General features: G+C 43.8%; 1 protein-coding gene across 9 annotated transcripts in view; it reads left to right on the top strand.

Moving 5' to 3' along the window:
* CCDC68 (coiled-coil domain containing 68) overlaps nucleotides 1-22,117 on the top strand; it is a 74,496-nt gene that overhangs the window by 34,183 nt on the left and 18,196 nt on the right. For 2 of the 9 annotated variants that reach the window (XM_084779071.1, XM_084779064.1), the window contains exons 2-4: nucleotides 4,676-4,907; nucleotides 19,853-19,977; nucleotides 21,143-21,229. In XM_084779071.1, the coding sequence (XP_084635197.1) occupies nucleotides 19,861-19,977; nucleotides 21,143-21,229 (204 nt within the window). In that variant the 5' untranslated portion in view covers nucleotides 4,676-4,907; nucleotides 19,853-19,860. Of the gene's footprint in view, nucleotides 1-4,652; nucleotides 4,908-14,356; nucleotides 14,440-19,848; nucleotides 19,978-20,045; nucleotides 20,303-21,142; nucleotides 21,230-22,117 lie in introns of those variants that run through there. The other 7 variants (XM_084779069.1, XM_084779066.1, XM_084779065.1 and 4 more) reach the window with 7 other exon arrangements.

Raw genomic sequence — 22,117 nt, 5'->3', positions numbered from 1 at the left:
TAAGCAGGGTTCATAGCAACCAGGGAGCCTGCACCGGTCCGCGCTAGGCCATCTGCAAACATACTGTGCTTGTTTGGCTTGGGGTTTCTGTGGGACTCCTAACAATGGGAGTGGGTTTGTCTCTTTTCCTCCTACTAGGTGGCCTTTTCCAGCCTCAATATGAGGGTTTGTGCCTGGCCTTCCAGCATCTTGTTATTCTGTGTTCTGTTGGTATCCCTTTGAGGCCTATTCTTTTCTAAAGAAAAATAGAGGAGTGGGTCTAGGGGAAAGGCAGGCAGAGACTGAGAGGAGTGGCGACAAGGAAGTCGTGGTCAGGATGTATTGTATGAGAGAATAGATAAAAAGAAAGAATAAACATTGGTGAGACTGGATAGGTGGTTCATCAGGTAACGGCACAGTGTGCTCTATTAAAGGACCACAGGTGGGTTCCAGCATTCTCCTCAGGAGACTCACATCCTGTAACTCCAGCTCCAGAGGATTGTTCACTTCCTCTGGCCTCTGAACACACTGCACTCATATGTCCACAAATAGGCATATACCCGGAAATAGAGTTTTCTTTTAAAAAGGTATTTAAAATACCTTGGTAAGAATGTCACATAGGCAGGTTACAACAAAGCAGGGCAGTTCCTATTATGGGCCTCAGGTGTTATCTGATGACATTCCTAACCTGTTGGTTAGTGAAAGCTACAGCATTATTGGTGTGCTGTAAAAAGATTTACCTACTAGCGCAAGGATGAATGCTGGGCCACGAAGTTGAGCAAAGAATGGTTACCAAGAGGATAAAGATGGGTCCAGATAATTGGACTCCGTGATTTTAACAGCCTATCTCTCCATAAACACACAGGCTTTAATCAGCCAATGAGTCTTGTAGAAACTATGACACAGGCTCACAGTGCAGAGGGAAGTGAGAGTTAATACTTTAGCTATAACCATAGGGGAAAGCCAAGGCCGTAATCATTAAAAAAAAAAAAAAAAGCCCATCGAGAACAGAACTTACTAAGTTCAGATAACTGCATATACCACTGTGTTTTGAAATGACATTTCTGGTAGAAAAATCAGATTTGCACATGTACGACATTGTTGTGGTGACAGTGTGTTTGTTTTTGTGGTGCTTGGAATCGAGATCAGGCCTTGTGCATACTAAGTAGGCATCTTGCCATTGGCATGCATCCTTAGCCTTGCACAGCTCGTTTCCTAAGAGTGCAGCATACACTGGCATCTGGAGCACGTGCTCAGCTGCTTGACATCTGTATGGCTCACTGTGGCCAGCAGCTCTTTTGCTCACCCAGTAGGTACATATTTTGAACAGGCCTCTTGCTTATGTCATGGTTTCTGCATCTGTGATGTGACAGGAGTCATATATAAAAGAATTACCTGTTCAGACCAACTTGTGTACACAGAGCAACGTGTTTATTGTTCCTAAACACTTGACAAGTGTTTTTGCTCGTGAACTTATAACAAAGATGATGGCCTCAGGTCCTCTAATGATTCTTTTCATCTTTTCCTCACAGACAGAGATGGTCCAAAGATTACCATAAGCCATTTCTGGGTCCTTCTGCAGATTGTCCCTCTTCCTGACTTTCCTGCAGCCAGTGTCCTTTGTTCCAGGTGGACTGGACTTGTTGGCAGCTCATAGAATGTACACCCAGGAAAGTGTGGGTTTAGGAAAGTACACAGACTCTTACTCATATATCTGACTTTGCTGATTCCTTTGGGGACATCACCGTAATCGGTCTGATAAGAAAATACCGTAGGTTTATATTTAACTGGCTAAATAATCAATGTTCATTTCTTATGCTTTAAAGACTGGGAAGTTGAGGATCGAAGCGCACACAGCTGTGGCATGTGAGACCCTCCCTCTTTTTCCTTTGTATGACTGATCCCCTCTCTATTTCTTCTAATAAGGACCCCAAGCCTTCAGGTCTCCAAGACCTAACTGCTTAAGAAAGATGTCCCCTTTCATTAAGTCTATGTATTCATTCACTTTACATCTGATCGCAGCCCCCTTCCTCCTCCTCTCCTGGTCCCACCCTCTCTACCTCTTCCCTCTATCTCCCCCCCCATACCCCTCAGAGAACGGCACCCCACTTTCCTCCAACCCACTCTAGCACATCAAGTCACATGGGGACTGAGCACATCCTCTTCAACAGTGCCCTGGCAAGGCAGCCTAGCCAGGGGTAAGTGATTGAAAGCATACAACAGAGTCCTTGTCAGAGATAGCCACTCTCCTGGCTCCTCTTACTAGGGGAACCCACATGAAAATCAAGTGGCCCTTTGGGTACATCTGCATAGGGGGCCTAGGTACAGTCCATGCATGGTCTTTGGTTGGTGCTTTAGTCTCTGTAAGGCCCCATGGGCCTATATTAGTTGACTCTGTTGGTCTTCTTGTGGAGTTCTTATCCTCACTGGGTCCTTCTATCTTCACACACACACACCCCCATATACACACGCTTCCACAAGGCTCCCTGAGCTCTGCCTAATGTTTGGCGGTGGATCTCAGCATCGGTTTTGATCTACTGCTGGGTGAAGTATCTCAGAGGACAGTTAAGCTGAGCTCCTGTCTGCAAGCACAGCAAAATATCATTAATCCTGTTGGGGTTGGCTTTCTCCTGTGGGGTGGGTTTCAGATTGGACCAGGCATTAGTTTAGCCATTCTCTCCATCTCTGTTCCATATTTATCCCTCTACATCTTGTAGGCAGGGTAAATTTTGGGTCAGATGTTTTTTGGGTGAGGTGGTGTCCCTCTCCCTCCACTGGAAGTCCTGCTTGGTTAAGGAGGTGACCACTCCAGTCTTCATGTCCCACCCAAAAGATGCTCCACCAAAGACATTTGCTCAGCTATATTCATAGCAGCTTTATTTGTAATAACTAGAAACTGGAAAAAACCAAGATGTCCCTCAACTGAAGAATAGATAAAGAAAATGTGGTACATTTACACAATGGAATACTACTCAGCTATTAAAAGCAAGGGAAATCATAAAACTTGCATGCAAACGTATGAATTAGAAAGTATCATCCTGAGTGAGGTAACCAAGACACAGAAAGACATGAATGGTATGTGCATAATTATAAGTGGATTTTTCTTTTGTTTTGGTTTGGTTTTTGTTTTTTTTTGTTTTGTTTTGTTTTGTTTTGTTTTGTTGTTGTTGTTGTTGTTGTTGTTGTTTTTGAGACAAGGTTTCTCTGTGTAGTCTTGGCTGTCCTGGATTCACTTTGTAGACCAGGCTGGCCTCGAACTCACAGCAATCCACCTGCCTCTACCTCCCGAGTGCTAGAATTAAAGGCGTGTGCAGACCCAAAGAAGCTAAGTAACAAGGAAGACCTATGGGAGGATGCTTGAATCTCATTCAGAAAGGAAAGTGGATGAAGAGACAGAGCTGGGTGGGAAAGGCTGTGGGGAGGGAACAAGGGTGGGGGTCAGATGTGGGGAGAGCTGGGGCTGGAGGCGAGAGGGCTGGAATAGACAAGGGATGCCAAGGTGGAGGACATCTCTGGGACAAGCTGGAAACCTGGGACAGGGTAGGCTCTTGGGAGGATATGGGGGGTGACACTAGCTGAAAGGGCCCACTTTTAAATGATGCTGGTCCTTTGAAACTCAATTGGGTATCGGGGAGATAAACATTTACTCTATAGAAAAACTGATGGCATTTAAATATAAAGTCAAAAAGCCTTTGTGAAGTAGGAAGTCAGTTCCCTCTGCCAGCTGCTCATTATTGTTTCCTGGCACATCCTGGGTCAAGGAGCAGTAGAGTTACTCCTTGGAGAGTCTGGCCAGAAAGAGGGTGGAGGGATCCTAGTCAGTAAGGTGGCGCCAAAGGCTGAGTGAAACCCACGCCAAGGGGAGGAAGTGTGCTGTTTATCCAACAGACTGGCAAAGTAAACACGAGCTAACCAAAGCAAAACAACACGTGGGTGGTAGCGTCTGAACTTCTGTGTTTGAGCCGGGAGTAAGTATCCACGGCTATCTTTGGGTGGGGATTTTTTTTTTTCCTTTTTACAAGCGTGCATGTATGAACTTAGCAGAGCCTTGCAGATGAGCAAACAGAAAATTAATTGAGAACCATCACTTTAAGCATATCGTTTTTACTTCTTTCACCTCCTGGCTCTTTCTTGGCAAAGATAATTTCCATTAGTTTATTTTTAAATAAATGAATTAGTTCATTAATTGTGTGTGTGTGTGTGTGTGTGTGTGTGTGTGTGTGTGTAAATATGTGTGCTGAGTATGTCTGTGCAGCCCAGAAAACAGCTCTCGGGAATCACTTCCTTGCTGTCATCTTGTGGGATGTGGGCACACAGGTACCTCTGCTCGTCAAAGCATGTCGCTGGTCTTCATCAATTTTATAAGAGTGCCTGATTATTGAAAGTAATTGTTTCTTTTGCTTTGATAAAAATATGAAATTCTGAAATAAAGCGATCAGCTTTCACATCTCCAAACTGGGCCATAATCCATACAAATCAACTTGTTGTGAAAAATACCATTTTCTTCCAATGTGTTGGAATTGTTGGCTTCGATGGAAAATTCTGAAAAGCAGAGGGGGAGAGGGAGGGGAGAGAGGAGGGAGGGAGGGAGGCAGAGGGAGAGGGAGAGGGAGAGGCGAAGCAGGAGCTTGTGGACTTAGGGTGCAGGTAGAACTTCCTCATGCGGGCCAGTGCTCAGCTAGACCCTCTCTCCCAGGACAGGCTCTCTGGTCTTTATGCACAGTCTCAAGCATCGCAGGCATTGGACAGCCTAGGCTCCTCCCAGTGGCCGCTGAGCACCGGACTCTGCCCTGGTTGCGCCCCGCCTAACTGAGCACTAGCAGCCTTCTGTCGCCAAACTGCACCAATTGGGAACTCCACCCTGGGCTCACTGCCTGATCGCCCCCGGAGCTGCAGCAGGCGGGGCCTTCCGCTGAGCGCCCTCCAAGGTAAGCGAACCCTGGACAGCACTTAAGGCCCGCCAGGTGAGGGAACTCCAGGTGACCTTGGAGCGGGTCACCCAGCGCAGCTTTGCGCCCTGGAACTTTCCTGCGATAGAGGGGGGCGGGGGAGAGTCTTGGAAAGGTGAAGAAAGTGTTTCTTTGAGCCTTTTTTCTGGGGTTCAGAAGTGTCAAGGAAGAGAAAAAGTTGCCATTCTCCTACAAAGTAATTTTCCGCAGTGCACACACACCTGATAGTTTCTTTCGGCTGTAGCTGCTGTCCAGTCCCTTAGTCAAAAGTCCTAAGACGTGGTGCGTCTGCCTGTTTCAGTGGCCCCAGAGGAAAGTAACCCAGAAAACTCTGCAATCTCCCTGGGGCTGCATTCCTGCTTACACGATGTTTAGCAGCGAAGACCAGAGTAGTAGTGTTAGTTGCTTGCGCAGAGTAGCGTAGCTGCACGTACAGTGAGGGAACAGCCTGCTGCCAAGCAGTTTTCCTGCTCTTCAATGCGGACTGGGGCCTGTGGCAGCTTTGCCAGTGACCAGTTATCACCTGCAGGGGCAGTTTGGGTGCTAGAGTGGATCGTCGTGGTAGTGAATTTTCAGCCTCTTTCAGAAGGAAAAACAGTGAGCATAACCTTAGGAGCATAGAGCATGCCTGCAGCTCAGGACATAACCGAAGTCCCACCATCAAATCACAGTTGTTGTTTTTTTCGAAGGATGAAGTGCTCCCCGCCCCGGCCCCTTCCTTTTGTGCTATATAAAGATTAGCTAGCTGGCTTAGATGAAATTTAGCAATGACAAATAGGAAGTTTAGGAATGGTGAAAGGTGATCTAGCCTGCCGAATTTACTCGATACCATTAAATATTCAGCTCTACCCTAAGACTTGTTTTCTGGAAACTTGAGCTGGGCCTGAGTGTCAGGTACCCAGTACCCGTGTACAATTGGTGCTGTTGTTCAAGTGTTGCTCGTCTGCGCTCTGCCCCTCCAGCTCCATGCAGAGGAAGGGGGAAGGGATGAGAGAGCGGAAAGAAGATGAAGTATTTGTGTCTTAGGCAGGGGAGAGCACTGTATGATACTTCGTGTCCTAGGACCCAGGCAGACTTAATAAGATTCTCAATCTGTTCTTTTCAAAATAAACTGATGCTCTGCCCTAACTGAAAAGAATCTGAAACAAACACAGGCACCATTTGGTAACTTACTAATAGGGACTGCAGCCTGAATAGATCCACATACTATCATTTTTTTAGCTTGGCTGTATCAAATGTGTTCCAACAGTGGACTTGGGTTGCAATCCACTTTTTTTTCCCCAAAAATGCTTAAAAATATAAGCTAGATTCTGCAGAAGCCTTAAATTGTCTGCTTCAAATACTTGATGATAAAGAGAAACATTTTTAAAGAGAATTGAAAAGTGTTTATAGTTGTACATTCAAATATTTTGAGCAGAGACAGGTACATCCAATTGAGATGACCATCCATTGATTGAAACATTTCATTGAACAACAAAAAAAATGTCCTCTAAGGGCATGCAGATTCATTCAGATTGTAGTTCCTATTAGGCACCAACAGTGCTTGGTTTGATTAATTTAATAACCTGCTAAAATAAATTCAGATTTGCTAAGCACAAGATCGGCCCTCTGCATGGTTTTAGAAAACAAATGTTGATTTTCAGTTGTGTTTGTGCGTTCAGTTCTAGGACACACTTGAAGCAACTGTGAGCCTGTGGACGAGATCACACAGTCCTTAAATCAGTATTGATGGTGCTCCTGCTTGGCACCGTGTTCCGTGCTGAAGGCACAAGAGGACACATTGCTGTCTGGTTATATTGGAGTCCTTCGGGGCTTCGTACAATCATGTATCAGGAAACACACCAATAAGCACGTGTCATGAATAAGATAAATGCCTTTCCGACAGGATTTCACCTCATGTCTAACTATCTACAACTTAGAGAAGAACTCCATGTTTTTAGGCTAGTGCTGTTCTATTTCATGTAGATTGGGGAAAAACTTAGGAATTATGAATTCTAGGTTTAATATTATTAACCTGGAACTATTAAAACTAGAGAATCAGTTGTTAGATTTGTGAAAAAATAGCTGACGTTTAAATGTGTTGCCTTGAGTAGCACTGATTTTGGAGGGAGATATGAACACAAAATTTAAATTTAAGAAAATCCTATCCAATAATTATTTCTTTTCCTTTAAGTTAAAAACACATCAACAATTATTGTGATTCCCCATAGGGGGAAATCATCTTTGTTCAAGTTATTCTTGCTTTTATTCAGTTTCCTTGAAAACAGCTTTATTGGAGGTGAAATCAAGACACTATAAAACATATCCAAGTGTATAGTTGAGCAGTTTGTAAATACGCTGAACTGCATAGTGGTCACCACAGTCCAATGTCCAATCACGTCACCATCCCTGAACATTTGCAGTCCCCGTCTCCAGGCCCTGGGAACTTCTCATCTACTTTCTGTCTGTGTAGACGTCTTTCTGGACATTTCAAACTAATGGAATCAAGCAATGTTTGGTCCTTAACATCTGGCTTCTTTTACATAGAATAAATATTTTGAGGTTCATTTAGGTTGAAGAATGTACCTGTGGTTGGTCGGGGTTTTTTTTAAGTTTTATTTATTTATTATGTACACAATATTCTGCCTGCATGTACACCTGCACCCCAGAAGAGCGCACCAGATCACATAGATGGTTGTGAGCCACCATATGGTTGCTGGGAATTTAACTCAGGACCTTTGCAAGAGCAGCCAGTGCTCTTAACCATCTCTCTGAGCCATCTCTCCAGCCCAGTTGGTTCTGTTTTATGGTCAACCAATATCCATTCCATTTGATGAGACTGTTTTAAATATTTTATCACACACACACACACACACACACATACATGTGTGTGTATGATTCTGTCTGTGGCGTGTAAATGTCTTTGCATGTGTGCGCACACGGGTGTGGAGGCCAGAGACTCACACCAGGTATTCTGCCACTCTCCTCCTTATATATGAAGGCGGGGTTTTTCAGTTGAATGCAGAGCTTGCCAGATCAGCCAGTCCAGCTAACTTCTTGCTCTAGCTCCTCCATCTCTGTCACCTGTGCACTGAAATTCCCCGAGGCTGTCCTGGCTGCACAGCACTGCCATGGGTGCTAGAGGTCAACCGCTGGTCCCCGCAGTCTGCAGCAGCATTTCATTCTTCGCGCCATCTCCCAAGCTCCTTGGTTCTGTATGTATTGGTATGGGCATGCACCATGGTGTCCGGTTTTTTGCAGTGCTGAGGACCAAACAGAGGACTTTGTGCATGCTAGGAAAGCACAGAACGGCTTAGCTGCACTCCTAGCCCACTTTCCAAAATTTAGCCTTAAGGACAATACAGGTGGTAAACCTTAAACCCCTACCCAGATCTAGACAATGGACAGAACACTCTCCACAGTAGAGTGGAGAGTGGGATATTACTTTCTCACATACTCTGGTGCCTCACCTTTGACCATGTCCCCTGGAGGGGGAGACCTGGTGGCACTCAGAGGAAGGACAGCAGGTTACCAAGAAGAGACTTGATACCCTATGAGCATATACAGGGGGAGGTAATCCTCCTCAGGAACAGTCATAGGGGAGGGGAATAAGGGGAAAATGGGAGGGAGGGAAGAATGGGAGGATACAAGGGATGGGATAACCATTGAGATGTAACAAGAATAAATTAATAAAAGAGAAAAAAAAGAATTTATCACCGCATTGTGTTAAACAGTGGAATTTTCTGCGTGAAACTGTCTAGGAAATCAAATAAGAACATCCTAACATTGCAAACGCAGTGACGTTTGGGGATAACTGTTAGGAATTGAAGAAACTGTGCTGCTGCAATGGACGCCATTGGAGGAGGGTTGTGCCTGGTCGATGACTAATGCTTAAAGAGTTTTTCTGTATTTGAACTGAAACTCTTATAAAAGAGTCCATGGGTCCTGAGGACCCGAGAGAAGACAATGTCTCAGAGTGCCTTTCTGTTGATACTCAGACCAAAGTTCCCACTGTCGAAAACACAAACAGTAAGATAGCATGAGGTCTTCTTTTTGGCAACTTAGAATGCAAGAGATTTCTGAAAAATACCTTACAATTGAGAACAAGATAACCCACAGTAAAGTAATATTATTTTCCATGTTGGATGTATTCTCATGGACAGCTCAGTTTTTCTGTCTGAAATGTCAAGGGAGCTGCCTGAAGCTCCTGGATTAGACCCGGACTGATCTCAGGAGCGCCTTTTGTTTTATCCAACTTCGTGAAGGTTTAAAAAGTTACAAAACGCGAGTCCGTACTGCCCACACCAGGCACCTGCTTCTCTCTGGTGTCTTTCTATTATTATTTGGGTCTAAGTAGGATGCTGTTTTGGGGGAAGCCAGGCATCTTTATGGTACAGAAAGGAGCCAGGGATAGTAACAGAAAGAAAGGTCCTGGCAGCTCCAGGCCCTGAACAGATTGACTGAACGATCTGCAGGACAAGGAAAGCATTGAGAAGAGCCAGAAGCTTTGATGCAGCAAGGGGAGTCGGAGGCTCCTGAGTCCACAGGCGGAGGACAGCCAGCTGTGCCACCGGTATCTGTGTAGACCCCTGGGAGTGGGGACAGAGAGGGAAGAGAGCCCCAGCAGGTGGTAAACTACAGAGCTGGGGGAGAAGGCAGATGGTCAGGGCGTTGGCTTCTTGGTTCCCTGGCTGAGGTGGCCAGAGAGTCTCCAGAGAATGGCAGTGGGAGTTGGCAGCTGAGCCAAAGGCATGGGGTGGCGATGAAGGCTGCAGAAGATCAGCGGGATCCTCTGGAGATGAGTTTCCAGAAGAAGAGGGGCCACAGCAGGCGATCTGCTGCAGAGCTGGGGATGAGACTGGGGGATTTGGATTTGGAGGATAGAGGGAGAGTGACAATCATCCAACTGCCTCCCTGGTCAGCATGGCAGGTGGGCATCCAGGGAAAACCAATGATTAACTTTCTTGAAATTCTTAGAGGGCTTGCCTCGTCTCTGTCACCACACTGGATAGACCCGTGGCTTTCTACATATCAGTGCTTCATTCCATGCTTTAGTCTAGCTATTGGCAGCACGGTGGCCTGCTCTGTGACTCTGACCTTTTTAATTTTAGGGTTTTGCTACATATACTTTCTTGTCATCAGGGGTGTGTGTGTGTGTGTGTGTGTGTGTGTGTGTGTGTGTGTGTGTGTTTACATGTATGGTGGGTGTAGGCATGTATGAGGGACCCTATGCATGCTATCTATATGCATATAGAAACCAGAAGACAACCTTAGATAGCACTCTTACTCTTACTGTCTTGGAACAATAGGCTAAGCTCTCTGACCAGCAAGCCCCAGGCATCTTCCTGTTTTTCCTTCCCTGTTCTGGCACCACGAATGTGCACTACTATGTCCAGCTCCTGTTTTACAGGGAGTGTGGGAGCTTGAACTGAGGTCAAGACAGGCATCCCAATAAACTCCCTCCCAAGCCAGTGTGGCCAATGATTGTAACGAAGGAAAACGAATCCAGTCAGCTGTTGCTTCAGTTCTCACAACCCATTAAAGATCCTTGCATTTTAAAATTATAGTTGTCCTTCCCTCCCCTCCCCACCTCCATAGGATACTGGGTATTATTATGGTTGGAGTAAAAAGAAGATTGCAATTAATCTTTTCAGTGTAGAGTATAGTAAGCCTTGGCAAGAGATTGCAATCCTAGGAGCCACACCACACCACGGTGTGAAACTGTTTCTCATATTCCTTTCACAGACAGCCTTCCTGCACTGCCAGACCTAAGACACCACGGGTCTGTGTGCAGTCCAGAAAGCTTTGGTTCTCCATTTTGAGGGTTTCTGTCTCAGATCACCTGGTTGCTGCTAGGCTGGTGAGAGAGCACGACCTCGGGGTAGAAGCACACAGCAGAGCAAACCTGTTTACCTCACAACCAGGTAGCAAAAGAAAGGAAGAGAAAGGTGCTGGGTGTCCCAAACTCCCCTTCAAGGACAAAGCTACAGCATTTAAAGACTCCCTATAAGCTCCACATTTTAAAGGCTCCAGTATGCCCCCTGTAGCTGGATGAGGACCAAGACCTTACCTTAAAGACCTTTAGGGAACATCCCAGATCCAAAAGCTACCTGTGCCTTTGGATTGCTGAGTCCTGCTCACCTACTGACGGACATCTTGATCATATGGGAGCTGCGAACATCTGCACCCAGACTGGTAAAACAGACATCATAGTTTCTCTTGGGTGAATGGCTAGGAGTAGGATTTCTGCATGGGACTGTTCATGTTTGACTGCGCAGGACACTGCCACACCGTTACCCATTATCCAACACTATGCATTCTGCATTCATATGTACAACTGTGTTATTGTTACATCTCAATGCTTTAGGACCAATCTAAAAGGCTACGGTTAGTTGGTAAATTCCTGACCTATTTCCTCTGAAAATATTTTCTAGAATGACTCAAGAAATTTGCAAAGAGAGGAGGATAGGGATGCTATCTATCATCAACTGTGGTTTAGCACTCACATTGCTTCTTGTTATATCTTCTTCCCTGAAAAAAAAAATCATACTTTTGGTTGGTGTATTTGTCAGCTTTCCCGTCACTATAATAAATGCTCAAGGCAAGCAACTTGCAGGAAGAAATGTTAGTCTTGACACTCAGTTTTAGAAGGGTCATAATCTTTCTTTCATTCCTGATGCTTTGGGGGTCTGCGGTAAGTGGAGAACAGAAATAATAGGCTGAACGGATGTGGGATGGACAGAGAGCACACCTGCCATACTCCACTGAAGCCCAGTATGTGAATGTTGTGAACGTACATATTATTATTTAGTATTCACTTAATTTTCATCTTGTCCGATACTCTATAAGCCTTTATGCTTCACTGTTTCATTCCGTTCTCACAGAGCTATGTAGAAATACACATTTTCACTTGCATTTATTTTACATGAAGAAACTAAGTACTTGGGAGTTTAAATAATTTTAAATAATTCCACCTGATAAGGAAGTGGAGGAAAAATCTTGTAGACAGCACAGGTGAGTCCACATCTCTGGTCTTTAAGCCCCAGGGTCACATTGCCCCTGTTCACAGGCTGGATCTGCTTTGACCACAGCAGCTGCTAAGACTCCCAGGTCATTAATCTGGGAGCTCACCTCGCGAGTTCGCTGTTGCTATTGAATGAGTGACTTTATTTCTAAACTATCTGGGCCCAAGCAGAGAGACTTAGAACTTCTTTTAGAATGTAGCAGATGGCCAGAGGGCACCCTGGAGAAGAGAGAGGGAACCAGCAGAACTTCGGGAAAGAGCCAGCAGGATCATGGGAGGAGAGAGTGGAGTCATAGGGTTGAATCCGGGGCTAGAATGAATGAGCTGGTTTTTTGTTAGTGTTATTGAGCTTTCCTTATTCATTTGTAAAACATTATTTATAACACTAACCTTTCTGAGAAATAGTAAAGTGTATAGGGAGCATGGTTTCCTGGCATATTATGAAGTTCAACATATCCTGATTCCTTCTCCTTCTTAAATGGAAAGCATTATTTTTTGAGAGAGTATCCTTCATGTATGCCATAAAATAATGATCTTCCCACATGTCTCTCTCTCTCTCTCTCTCTCTCTCTCTCTCTCTCTCTCTCTCTCTCTCTCTCTCACACACACACACACACACACACACACACACACACATACACACACACACACACGCACACACACACACCTCAATTTCATGCCATTTAAAAAAATCTCAATAACCATAATGTCCAATTAGTGCTACTCATATGTGTATGAATATAGCTCTACGCTGTATATTTTTCCTTTTGAACAGGGGTAACACACTGTATTAAATATGTAAGGTCTTATCTATGTGGGTTTGATTATAAAAACTAATAAAGTATTCTCTAAATAATGAAAAAAAAAAAAAAGGAAACTCTATTCTGTACTGGAGCAAGGGAAACATACCAACGCCACGCCCTTAACACAGAATGGTTCCCAAAAGAGAGCAAGTGTCCTGGTTGGTTTATAACTGACTTCTCTGTGTTCAGAAGTTGAGTGTGTGGTGTGTTCAGCAATAGGGCCTTACCATGTAGTTAAGGGGGGTTACAAAGCACAATGACAGTTAACAGTAGCCTGTCTTGTTTTGGGGACCTCTGGGCCCTCCCTGAGCAATACCAATATTAGCTCCATTCACAATCTTCTTGTTTATTTTTGAAATTGAATTTTGAAATCAATTTTATAACCCCTGGATTTTCATAAGGCTCTTCCACACTTTCCGAGTTTGCCTAACTCACTTTCTACTCCCTCTTTCCCTCCACTCCAGCTTCTATTCTTGCTTAATCCTTTGACTCTTAGTATTCTCTTCTCTTATTTCATTTCACATGTCTTGTACTATCCCTTCAGTTACTGATTTTATGCTGGTTTGTGAGATAATAGCGCACGCGTGTGTGTGTGTGTGTGTGTGTGTGTGTGTGTGTGTGTGTGTGTGTTTTATACCACCTTCCTTCAGGTTAGCCCTCCCTTTCCCTGCTGTTCCCTGTACTAAACATTAAGAAATAATTCAATTAGTCCTGGTGTAGATGAGGTAGATGCTCTTCAGGCCGCATGTGTTCCTGAGGAGCTATTGGCAGTTGATAGATTCTGAGAGAAGAACTCAGAAAATGTGGCCAAACCAGTCTGGGTTCCTGCTTACAGACTGCTATAATTGAATAAGAGTCTGCGGTAAGGGTGTGGAATTGACCCATAGAAGTGATAGGGAAGTTGAAAAACTAGATTTGGAAAGTGAGAGGGTCCCTGGGCAGCTAATTCTGTGAGATTGGGACCGGGGAAGAGCAGGTGAGGTCCCTCGGGGAGGCGATGGCCACCACTGCCGGACCTCCTGCTTCTGAATGCTAAGTAAGCAGTGCTCGGCATGCCGGGCTCCCTCCTTTGGTGGATTTGTGAAAGAGTTTTTTTCTTTCAAGATTGAAGCTAAATGGAAATGTCAATCTGGGGGAGGTCGTCCCCTGGGTAGACAGTATCAGCTGCACTGTGCTGTCTGCCATACTGCTCTCAGAACCAGCAAATCCCGCTTTGCCCCTCTCCCCCTTAGCCTGGAATCCTCTCCTGGTAGGCCACAGGGGTTTCCTCCAATCCAGACTTTTCTCCAGTGGGGCCCTCCTGGGTTGCCTTCCTTCAGGTTTATTCCAAGCAGCACTTCTTTCACGGGGCTCCCCCATTCTTCTTTAGTCTTTACCCTGCCCCCCAAACATGTTGTGTTCATTTACTCCCCTCTGCCTGCCTTCCTGAACTCAAAGTCCTGCCTAGTAGGCTTTAGAGGCTGGCCCTGTAGACGCAGCTGCTAGCACAGCAACGTTCAGGAAATAGCTCCTACAAGAAGGATGAATCGACAGTAAGGTAAAGAAAGGAAATGCTCATTAATGTTCCTCGACTGTAAACTGACCTGTGTTTTAGTCCTACAGCGACTCTAATCTGGAACCACCAGCTGAGTGGCTAACAGAAATTTGTCCTCTTGCTGTTCTGAAGTATGGAAGTCTGAGGCAAATCCTTGGTATTCTTTGGCTGGTAGGGGCATCGATGTGTACCTTCGTCTTCATGTGTCCTTGTTCCTATGACCCCTCAAGCCTTCTTACACATAAAGCTATCTACAGCTGGGGTGCAGCCTGTGCTTGTACTGCGCCATGGCAAAGGCGTCACTTAACATATATACTATGTGCATATATACTATATACGGTGACCCTATTTCAAAGACGGTCATGTTCTGAGATCCCGGGGACTAGGACTCCAGCCTGCAAATTTGGAGGGGGGGGTGGTCACAGGTGGATCTTCTCGGGTCCTGAAGCAGTGAAGTGGGTTTAATTGCATCATCCTGGTCCCTCGGTGTGTTGGTTTATCCCACGGATAAGATAATGCACCGCAATGTGTATACATTGCTCTGTAGACTGTAAGCTGTTGTTAGCATCATTGTTTGGATATGTTGTCACTGATACCTTAGCAATGGCTACCATAATTTACCAGTGTCAAATGTCCCCAAGCAAACTCAGAGGGCAGACTATTTCAAATATTACCTGATTCGTCCCCAATGGGGACAAAACCACTCAGACTACTCTTCAGCTTTAATTATGGATAATTGTCTCATATTTTATTTACTCATTTGACAAACAAGTGCAGGTCATTTATTATGTATTATACTGCTAAGTGCTTGACACAAAAAAAAAAAATACTAACTCACAAACCACCCCCTGTTGACTCTTATTGTCAATAATTAATATTACCTAAATTCTACCACAAGAGCAACTGAGGCCCTGAACGGGGAAGCACCCATGGTGACTATCTGCTGGGTGGTGGTCATGTATCTCCAGGGGCCTTGAAGCAAAGAGAGCTCCCTCTGAACTTTTTAACTACACAACCCTTTTTATTCACCGAATGTTCTTGGGAAAATGCAGTGTGGTAAGACAAAGCATCTGCTTTGGCTGCAGATGGCGGGGCCAGAACACTGTCTGCCCAGCACCCCCTGCTGCTTTGTTTGCAAGGCCTGAAGTAGGAAATACCTCCTCTTGGCATGATGCCGCCCATAAGCTATCTTCAATCCATCCCAGCAAAAAAAAAACAAATAAAGCATTTCCTCACTTTAATTAACTGATTGTGCTTTATTTTGAAAAGTTTATCTGTCTAATCTACTTCTGGCTGACATAAAATGCTAACATGGATTTTCCTCGGGATGATAATGCCATATGGCCTGTTGGACTTTGCTATCCCTCCCGCCTCCACCTTCTTCCTGTCTGTGATTTCTTTATTCAACTCAGGACCTTGGGCACAGAAGTTTTTCAGAACCAAAGAGAAATGGAATTTAATTTCATATAGATGCTGTTGGATGTAAAGCTTTAAACCGCAGGGGCCTGACCTCTCTCCCTTGCTATAGATGACTTGTCTTCTGAGGTTATTAGGACTATAAAACAGGAAGGGCGGTAATAACTGATGTTCACAGTCTGTTGGTCCAGTGATAGCCTCCTCCAATGAACCATTAAAAACAACACGTGTGGCATCTCCAGGGGATTGTCCCCCTTATAGCACAAGTATATAAATTCAGACTTGAATTATCTGTAACCTTTACAACTTGTAAGCAGAGAGGATGGTGTTTTTGAAAGAAGGCAACTGAAGATCAGTTAAGGTGAAGATGCAATTGTTACTAAGAATGAAAGGCAGAGAAGAAAATGTGTTTAAGGATCTATTACTTAGGTCCAGTGTGTTTGTCAGATTTGGAAAGATTTAAGAAAGCAGGGCGCTTTTTTCCCCCTTTTTCCTCTTTTTTAAAAATTATTAATTTATTCTTGTTACATCTCAATGGTTATTCCATCCCTTGTATCCGCCCATTCTTCCCTCCCTCCCATTTTCCCCTTATTCCCCTCCCCTATGACTGTTCCTGAGGGGGACTTCCTCCCCCAGTATATGCTCATAGGGTATCAAGTCTCTTCTCGGTAACCTGCTGTCCGGCACTCAGAGGAAGGACAGCTTTTTTTTTTTTTTAAGATTCATTTTTTTCAGGGAGGAAACGCATAGATATGAAGAAGGAAAGTGAAAATCCCTCAGTCCAATGAAGTCGTGGAGAAGTGAGTTGCAATGAAGAAAAGAAGTCAGCCCCAAGCCTGGAGATCGCTTTGCTTGCCTCTGCTCGCCCACTTCCACAGCCCCTGTTCCCTGCAACGCTATGGAGCAGACTCTTTTGTAGAAATAGACAGATAGGAATTATTTCAGTTTTGCTTGCTGTGTACTGCTTCTCTGGTTAATGCTCACCTATGCCAAATTAGCAAGGACCATATGCCAACAATCAGACACAGCAGCGTTACAGAAAAACCTCACGCATGGACACTGTGCTAGTTACTTTAAGTGTTGCTGTCACCATAGACAATGTTCTGTGGAAGGGTCTGTTTTGACTGATTTCTGAGAGGTTCCAGTGCCTCATGGTGGGAAGATAGAACAGCACGTGGCAGAGGCTTGTGGCAATAGGGCAGAGCAGGTAGCAGTAAGGGTATAAAAAGGGGCCAATTAACAACCTTCACAGGCTCACCTCTATTCACCTACTTCTGTCAGCTGTTCCTTGCTGCCCAAAACTTTCACGCTCACCCCAAAACAGTACCACCAGCCAGAGGAACAGGCGCGCAAAACATGGACTTGTATGTGTTTCAGATTCAAACTGCATGTGTTTTTCTAAATGTAGTGCTTACAAATTTCAACATCATATATGTTTCACATTTCATGAAATGATATGCCTCTTTTGAATTATTTGAAAAAAAAATACATGAAATCTCTTAGACTGTAGGCTGTGTCGAAGGAGAAAACCAGATAGAAAGGAAACAATCTATAGATTGCTGACCACCTCCTTTGAGTTCCTGAACACATTGCTTATTGTCTTTAAGGTGTTTTATTTTTTTCTTTGAGCACTCAAATGCTGTTGTGCAGCAAGCCTCTAATCCTGGAAGAGACTTTACAGACCCAAGAGGAGGAAGTACTTCCATGCCGTTCCACACAGTAGACTTGCGGGGTTGATGCTGCCAAATTGAGTTCAGCTGAAACAAAAAGAACCCGTTGCTGCCTTCTGAGAGGATTTGCAATAAAATGGAAAATTCTTGGCATGCCCTGTCAATTTCATTGAAGATTAAAGGATAAACGAAAGGCTTTGTGGCTTCCCCTGAGGCCATCTTCTTTCAGAGTGCTATGGGCCAATATAAAATTTCCCTCTGTCTTTTAGCATGCATAGGTCATTGCTAGATTTTAGGCATTTTGTTGTCTCTTTCTAGGTAAGACAGTCTGAATGCAGTGGAAATACCTTGAGGTTGGGGAAAAACAAAACAGAGTTTGAGGTTTGCCTCCATTAGTTTTAGTGTGATGTAGGGTAAGTTGACATGACATCACTATAAACTTGCTAATCGGCAGAGAAGGTTCAATAATTCTCTACACAGCTTTTTCCTGTAGCTTGTTTTCCATGGTTAACTTTCTCATCACTGTGACAAAGTGTCTGAGGCCCAACTTAGGGGAGGGTAGATTTACCTTGCCCCACAGTTTTGGAAGGCGGGGGTGGGGGGGAGCTCTGTGGTGAGACCCTGTGGCACAGTTCCTCACTTGGAGCCTAAACCAGGAAGCCAAGCACTGGATCAAAAGAAGGGCTGCAGCCTTTCAGTGACCCATCTTACCCAGCCAAAAGCCATCTCCTTAAGACTCTGTAACCTCCCAGAGCAGCACCGTCAGCTAGGCATCAGGTGTCCCAACACACTAGCCTATAGAGAATAGTGTAGATTCAAGTCACTTGGAGCTCGCCAAACTTTTGGTTAAGACACAACGGTAATCTGTATTCAAGTTCCATCTTTACTGTGTGTTCCTTCACAGCAGGCCCAACTGTCCTTATTTCACCCACAACTATCTCAGCAAGTCCCCCTAGGAGACACAATTTTTTAAAAGGCTGTCTTAATTCTTTTAAGCTTAGAAACATAAAGGGTGTCTGTGTGTGTGTGTGTGTGTGTGTGTGTGTGTATAAGCATGTGTACACGTGTGTTCCTGTTCATGTTTCTACAGGTGTATGTGTATATAGGTGTGTATGTGTGTGCGTGTGTGTGTGTGTGTGTGTGCGCATGTGTGTATATATAAGCATGTGTACACATGTGTGTTCCTGTTCCTGTTTGTACAGGTGTATGTGTATAGGTGTGCGTGTGCTTGCATGTGGAATTCAGAAAACAACCTCTACTGTTATTTCTCAAATAGTACCCATATTTTTTTTGAGGGGGAGACAGACTTTTTCATTGTCTCCAAACTGGTAAAAAATGTTAGGCGAGCTGTCCAGTGAGTTCCAGGGTTCTGTTTACTTCTTACCTCTGGAATGCTGGGGTTACAAACGAGTGGCACCTACCGGCCCCCTTCCCCTCCACACACCTTGGGTTTAATGAGTTCAGCTCCTCGTGTTTGTAAAGTAAGCACTTTACCAAGTGAGCTATCCCCAGTATATGATAAGAATTCTTCATTATCAGCTTTTTCTCATTAATCTAAAACAACAACAATAACAACAACAACAAACCAACCTAGATATGCCTAATGTGTTTAAGGCAGGATTCAAATAAGATTCATTTATTATATTACATACATGGGATAGCCCATGTATGTAAATGCGTGGGAAGGCCAGAGGGGGGCGCTAGATGCCCACCTGAAGCTACAGGTGATTGTGAGTTGTTGATGGGAATACTGAGAACCAAATCTAGATCCTCTTTAAGAGTAGCAAGTGTTCTTAACACAGAGCCATCTCCCCAGCCCCAAGACTTAGTCTGTGGCAGGTCCAGGATTCTGTAGTAGAATTCCTAGCTTCTCCGCAGAAGGGCTTGATATTGAGAGAGCACAGCCTGAGCACCAGGAGTGTGACCATCACTCTACCAGAATCCACTGTGTGTGTGTGTGTGTGTGTGTGTGTGTGTGTGTGTGTGTGTGTGTGTGTGTAGGCAGGAGCTCACCTAAGCCCAGGCTCATCTGAAACTTACTTTGTCAATGTTGCGAGACAGATATTTCTCTTCATTCATATTCTCTGCATTTTTAAAAAAGACAAACCCATGATGTTAAATGTTCGTTCAGTACCACGTTTTTTAATAGAGTCACACGATGTAAAGATTACTCCATAGCAATAAACTACTTCCAATCCTATTTGTGTGCATTTAGGTTTCTTCCATTATTTTCCATTACAGAGTCCTTTAATAAACAGCCTTTATAGAGTTTCTGCAGGATACTCACGCAACACAGTTTGATTATAGCTGTATTTCTAGTTTTGCAGACATTTATTAAACTCTGGCAGTATGCTATAACATAAAATGAGTAAACTGGGGGCCACTCTTGAGATTTTGCCATCTAAGGTGATACTAAACATTTGGTACTAAAACTTTTAATTATGATGAAACTCCTTTATGTTGTTCTGCTGAGCTGATTTGTGTTTTCCTAAAGCCAGAATTCATCATGACAACTGTAACGGTGACGACAGAAGTTCCCCCAAGAGGTAAGACAGAAGACGACTCTCTCCTGTATGGATCTACGCCAGCTCACATTATTGAAGAAACCGAGTATGTGAGAAAGGTATGAGGGCACCAGACGTCATCTACACGACATGGGTATTTTAGGATAAGCACCGGTATTGACTGGTGGCCTTTGTTTCCTCACCCATGCAGCGTATGAGAAAAGGAGTGAACCTTGCCTGACTTGGCGTAGTAGACAGCTTAGATTTAACCATGGATAGTCGCTTTTCTTTAGGATATAAACCTGAGCCTACATGTGAAGTAAAATTACTTTCTCCATTCAGTGAAACTGAATAAAGGCCAGCAGGGTTCGGAACACCTGTCAGGATTTAATTCTCAGCCCACCATTCACTGCTGGATTTCCTGCTGTTTTATAGCCTTCCCTGGTGGGTGCTTGAATGGGGGTATTCTGCCCCCCACTAGATGTTTATGCTTCCTGTTGATTCCAGCTTTCTCCTTGCCCTGTCCCTAAGCTAGCTACTCCAGCTAGCTACTGCCAGTGACTCCTCCTCCTCCTCCTCCTCCTCCTCCTCCTCCTCCTCTTCCTCCTCCTCGGAAAATGACTTCATTAAAAATGTAACTTATGAAATCCACTACAAAAAGAACTAACAAAAGATCGTCACTTAAACTGCCTATTACACCGCATAGAAGAATTCTGACATTTATAGCTTGTAATTTTATCAGATCAGCTAATTAAATTATGTTGGACTGTCTCATAATTCCACAGGTCAGAAAGAGTGATGCTCAAATTTCAGCACAAGTTTATATGATCATGTCTTAGTGATTTTTCTGTAGTAGTTACTTAATAGCAATTATTTTGTGGTAATTACTATATAGTAATCATTTTGTAGTAATTATTATATAGTGATTGTTTTGTAATGATTACTAAATTGTCTTATAGTAATTACTAAACATTAAATTAGTAGAGAATTATAGATAAAGACGAACAAAATGCACAGTTTTAAGGTACTAATTACTAAATTATTTTCTAGTATAATGATAATTAAGTTTGTCATATTTTAGGCTTCTCTGAAAAAAAATGAGAAACACTTCATTACTCCAAACAATATGAACCTAAATATAATTTAAGTTGGAGGCTAGTATTTCAATCTGACATCAGAGTATATGTATAAAAAAGGTACCCCATAGCTGGTATAAAGAAAGAAAAATGCATTTGGAATTAAATGCCTTGTAAAACAAATTAACTAATTTTTTTTCTCCTCCAGATCCGAACTACCCTGGAAAAGATCCGAAATCACATGTTTAAAGATGAAGAAGGACACAGCAATGCCAGTCACAAACTAGACACAGAGGTAACAAATGCATCAAGATCCATTTACTTGCGTCATTTCTGAAAATTAACAAAAAGCCACTTAGATTTCTATTCAGTCAGCTTTGCCAGCCATCACTCTTTGGACCTGAGTGATAAAGTATTTCGTGTGTGTCTAACATCTAAAGCTGGTTAGTGCCTCTGTGTATGGCACGCTCACCAGGAATATCATTAGAAGGATCAGATCAGACTGGCCAGACCTTGCTGGGACATTGCAAACTAAACATAATTATGAATTATACTGCAGAATGTCAGACCAAGGAGAATGCATGGCAGCAGCATGTTTCAGGGTTGAAAGGGCGAGCTTGCAAGCCTACCCTGGGACACGGCAACTGACAGTGAGTTGAGTGATGACTTTGCAGATCAATAAGCTTAGGCGCCTTTCTCTGATTTCAAAGCATCTTGGTGTACTTAAGTTTGGGCAAACCTCTTTGAGCACAAACTGCCAAATTAAATATCATCAGGAACATGTGCATCTCATCAGCATTACTCACTATAAATCAGAGCCACTCAGTACAGGAGAAAGTAGTGTATGTTACATAAACACCCTCAGCTAGTGCAAGTGCTCCAAAACCAGGCAGATAGGGACTATGTAGAGGTATGGTAAAGAAGATAAGATAAAAAAAAAAATCATTTTGGCTACGTTAAGTTGTCTTCTAGAACTCTATCAGTGGGTAGACATAGGATTTTAGATCTGGGGATTCTAATCTGGGTTAGAAGATTCAGGCTACAATATATAGAACTGGGCCATTATGGTTGGTAACTGTCTGAAACTAGAGCTGGGTTTGACACTGAGCAGGAGGGCAAGAGTGCAAGACCTGCCTGGTTCAGATAGTAAGACTTCATCTCCAGAATAAAGAATAAAATAACA

The sequence above is a fragment of the Acomys minous genome (genome assembly GCF_964271855.1).
Source record: "Acomys minous genome assembly, chromosome: 4".
Taxonomy (NCBI): domain Eukaryota; kingdom Metazoa; phylum Chordata; class Mammalia; order Rodentia; family Muridae; genus Acomys; species Acomys minous.
This window is presented reverse-complemented; position numbering and strand designations above follow the sequence as displayed.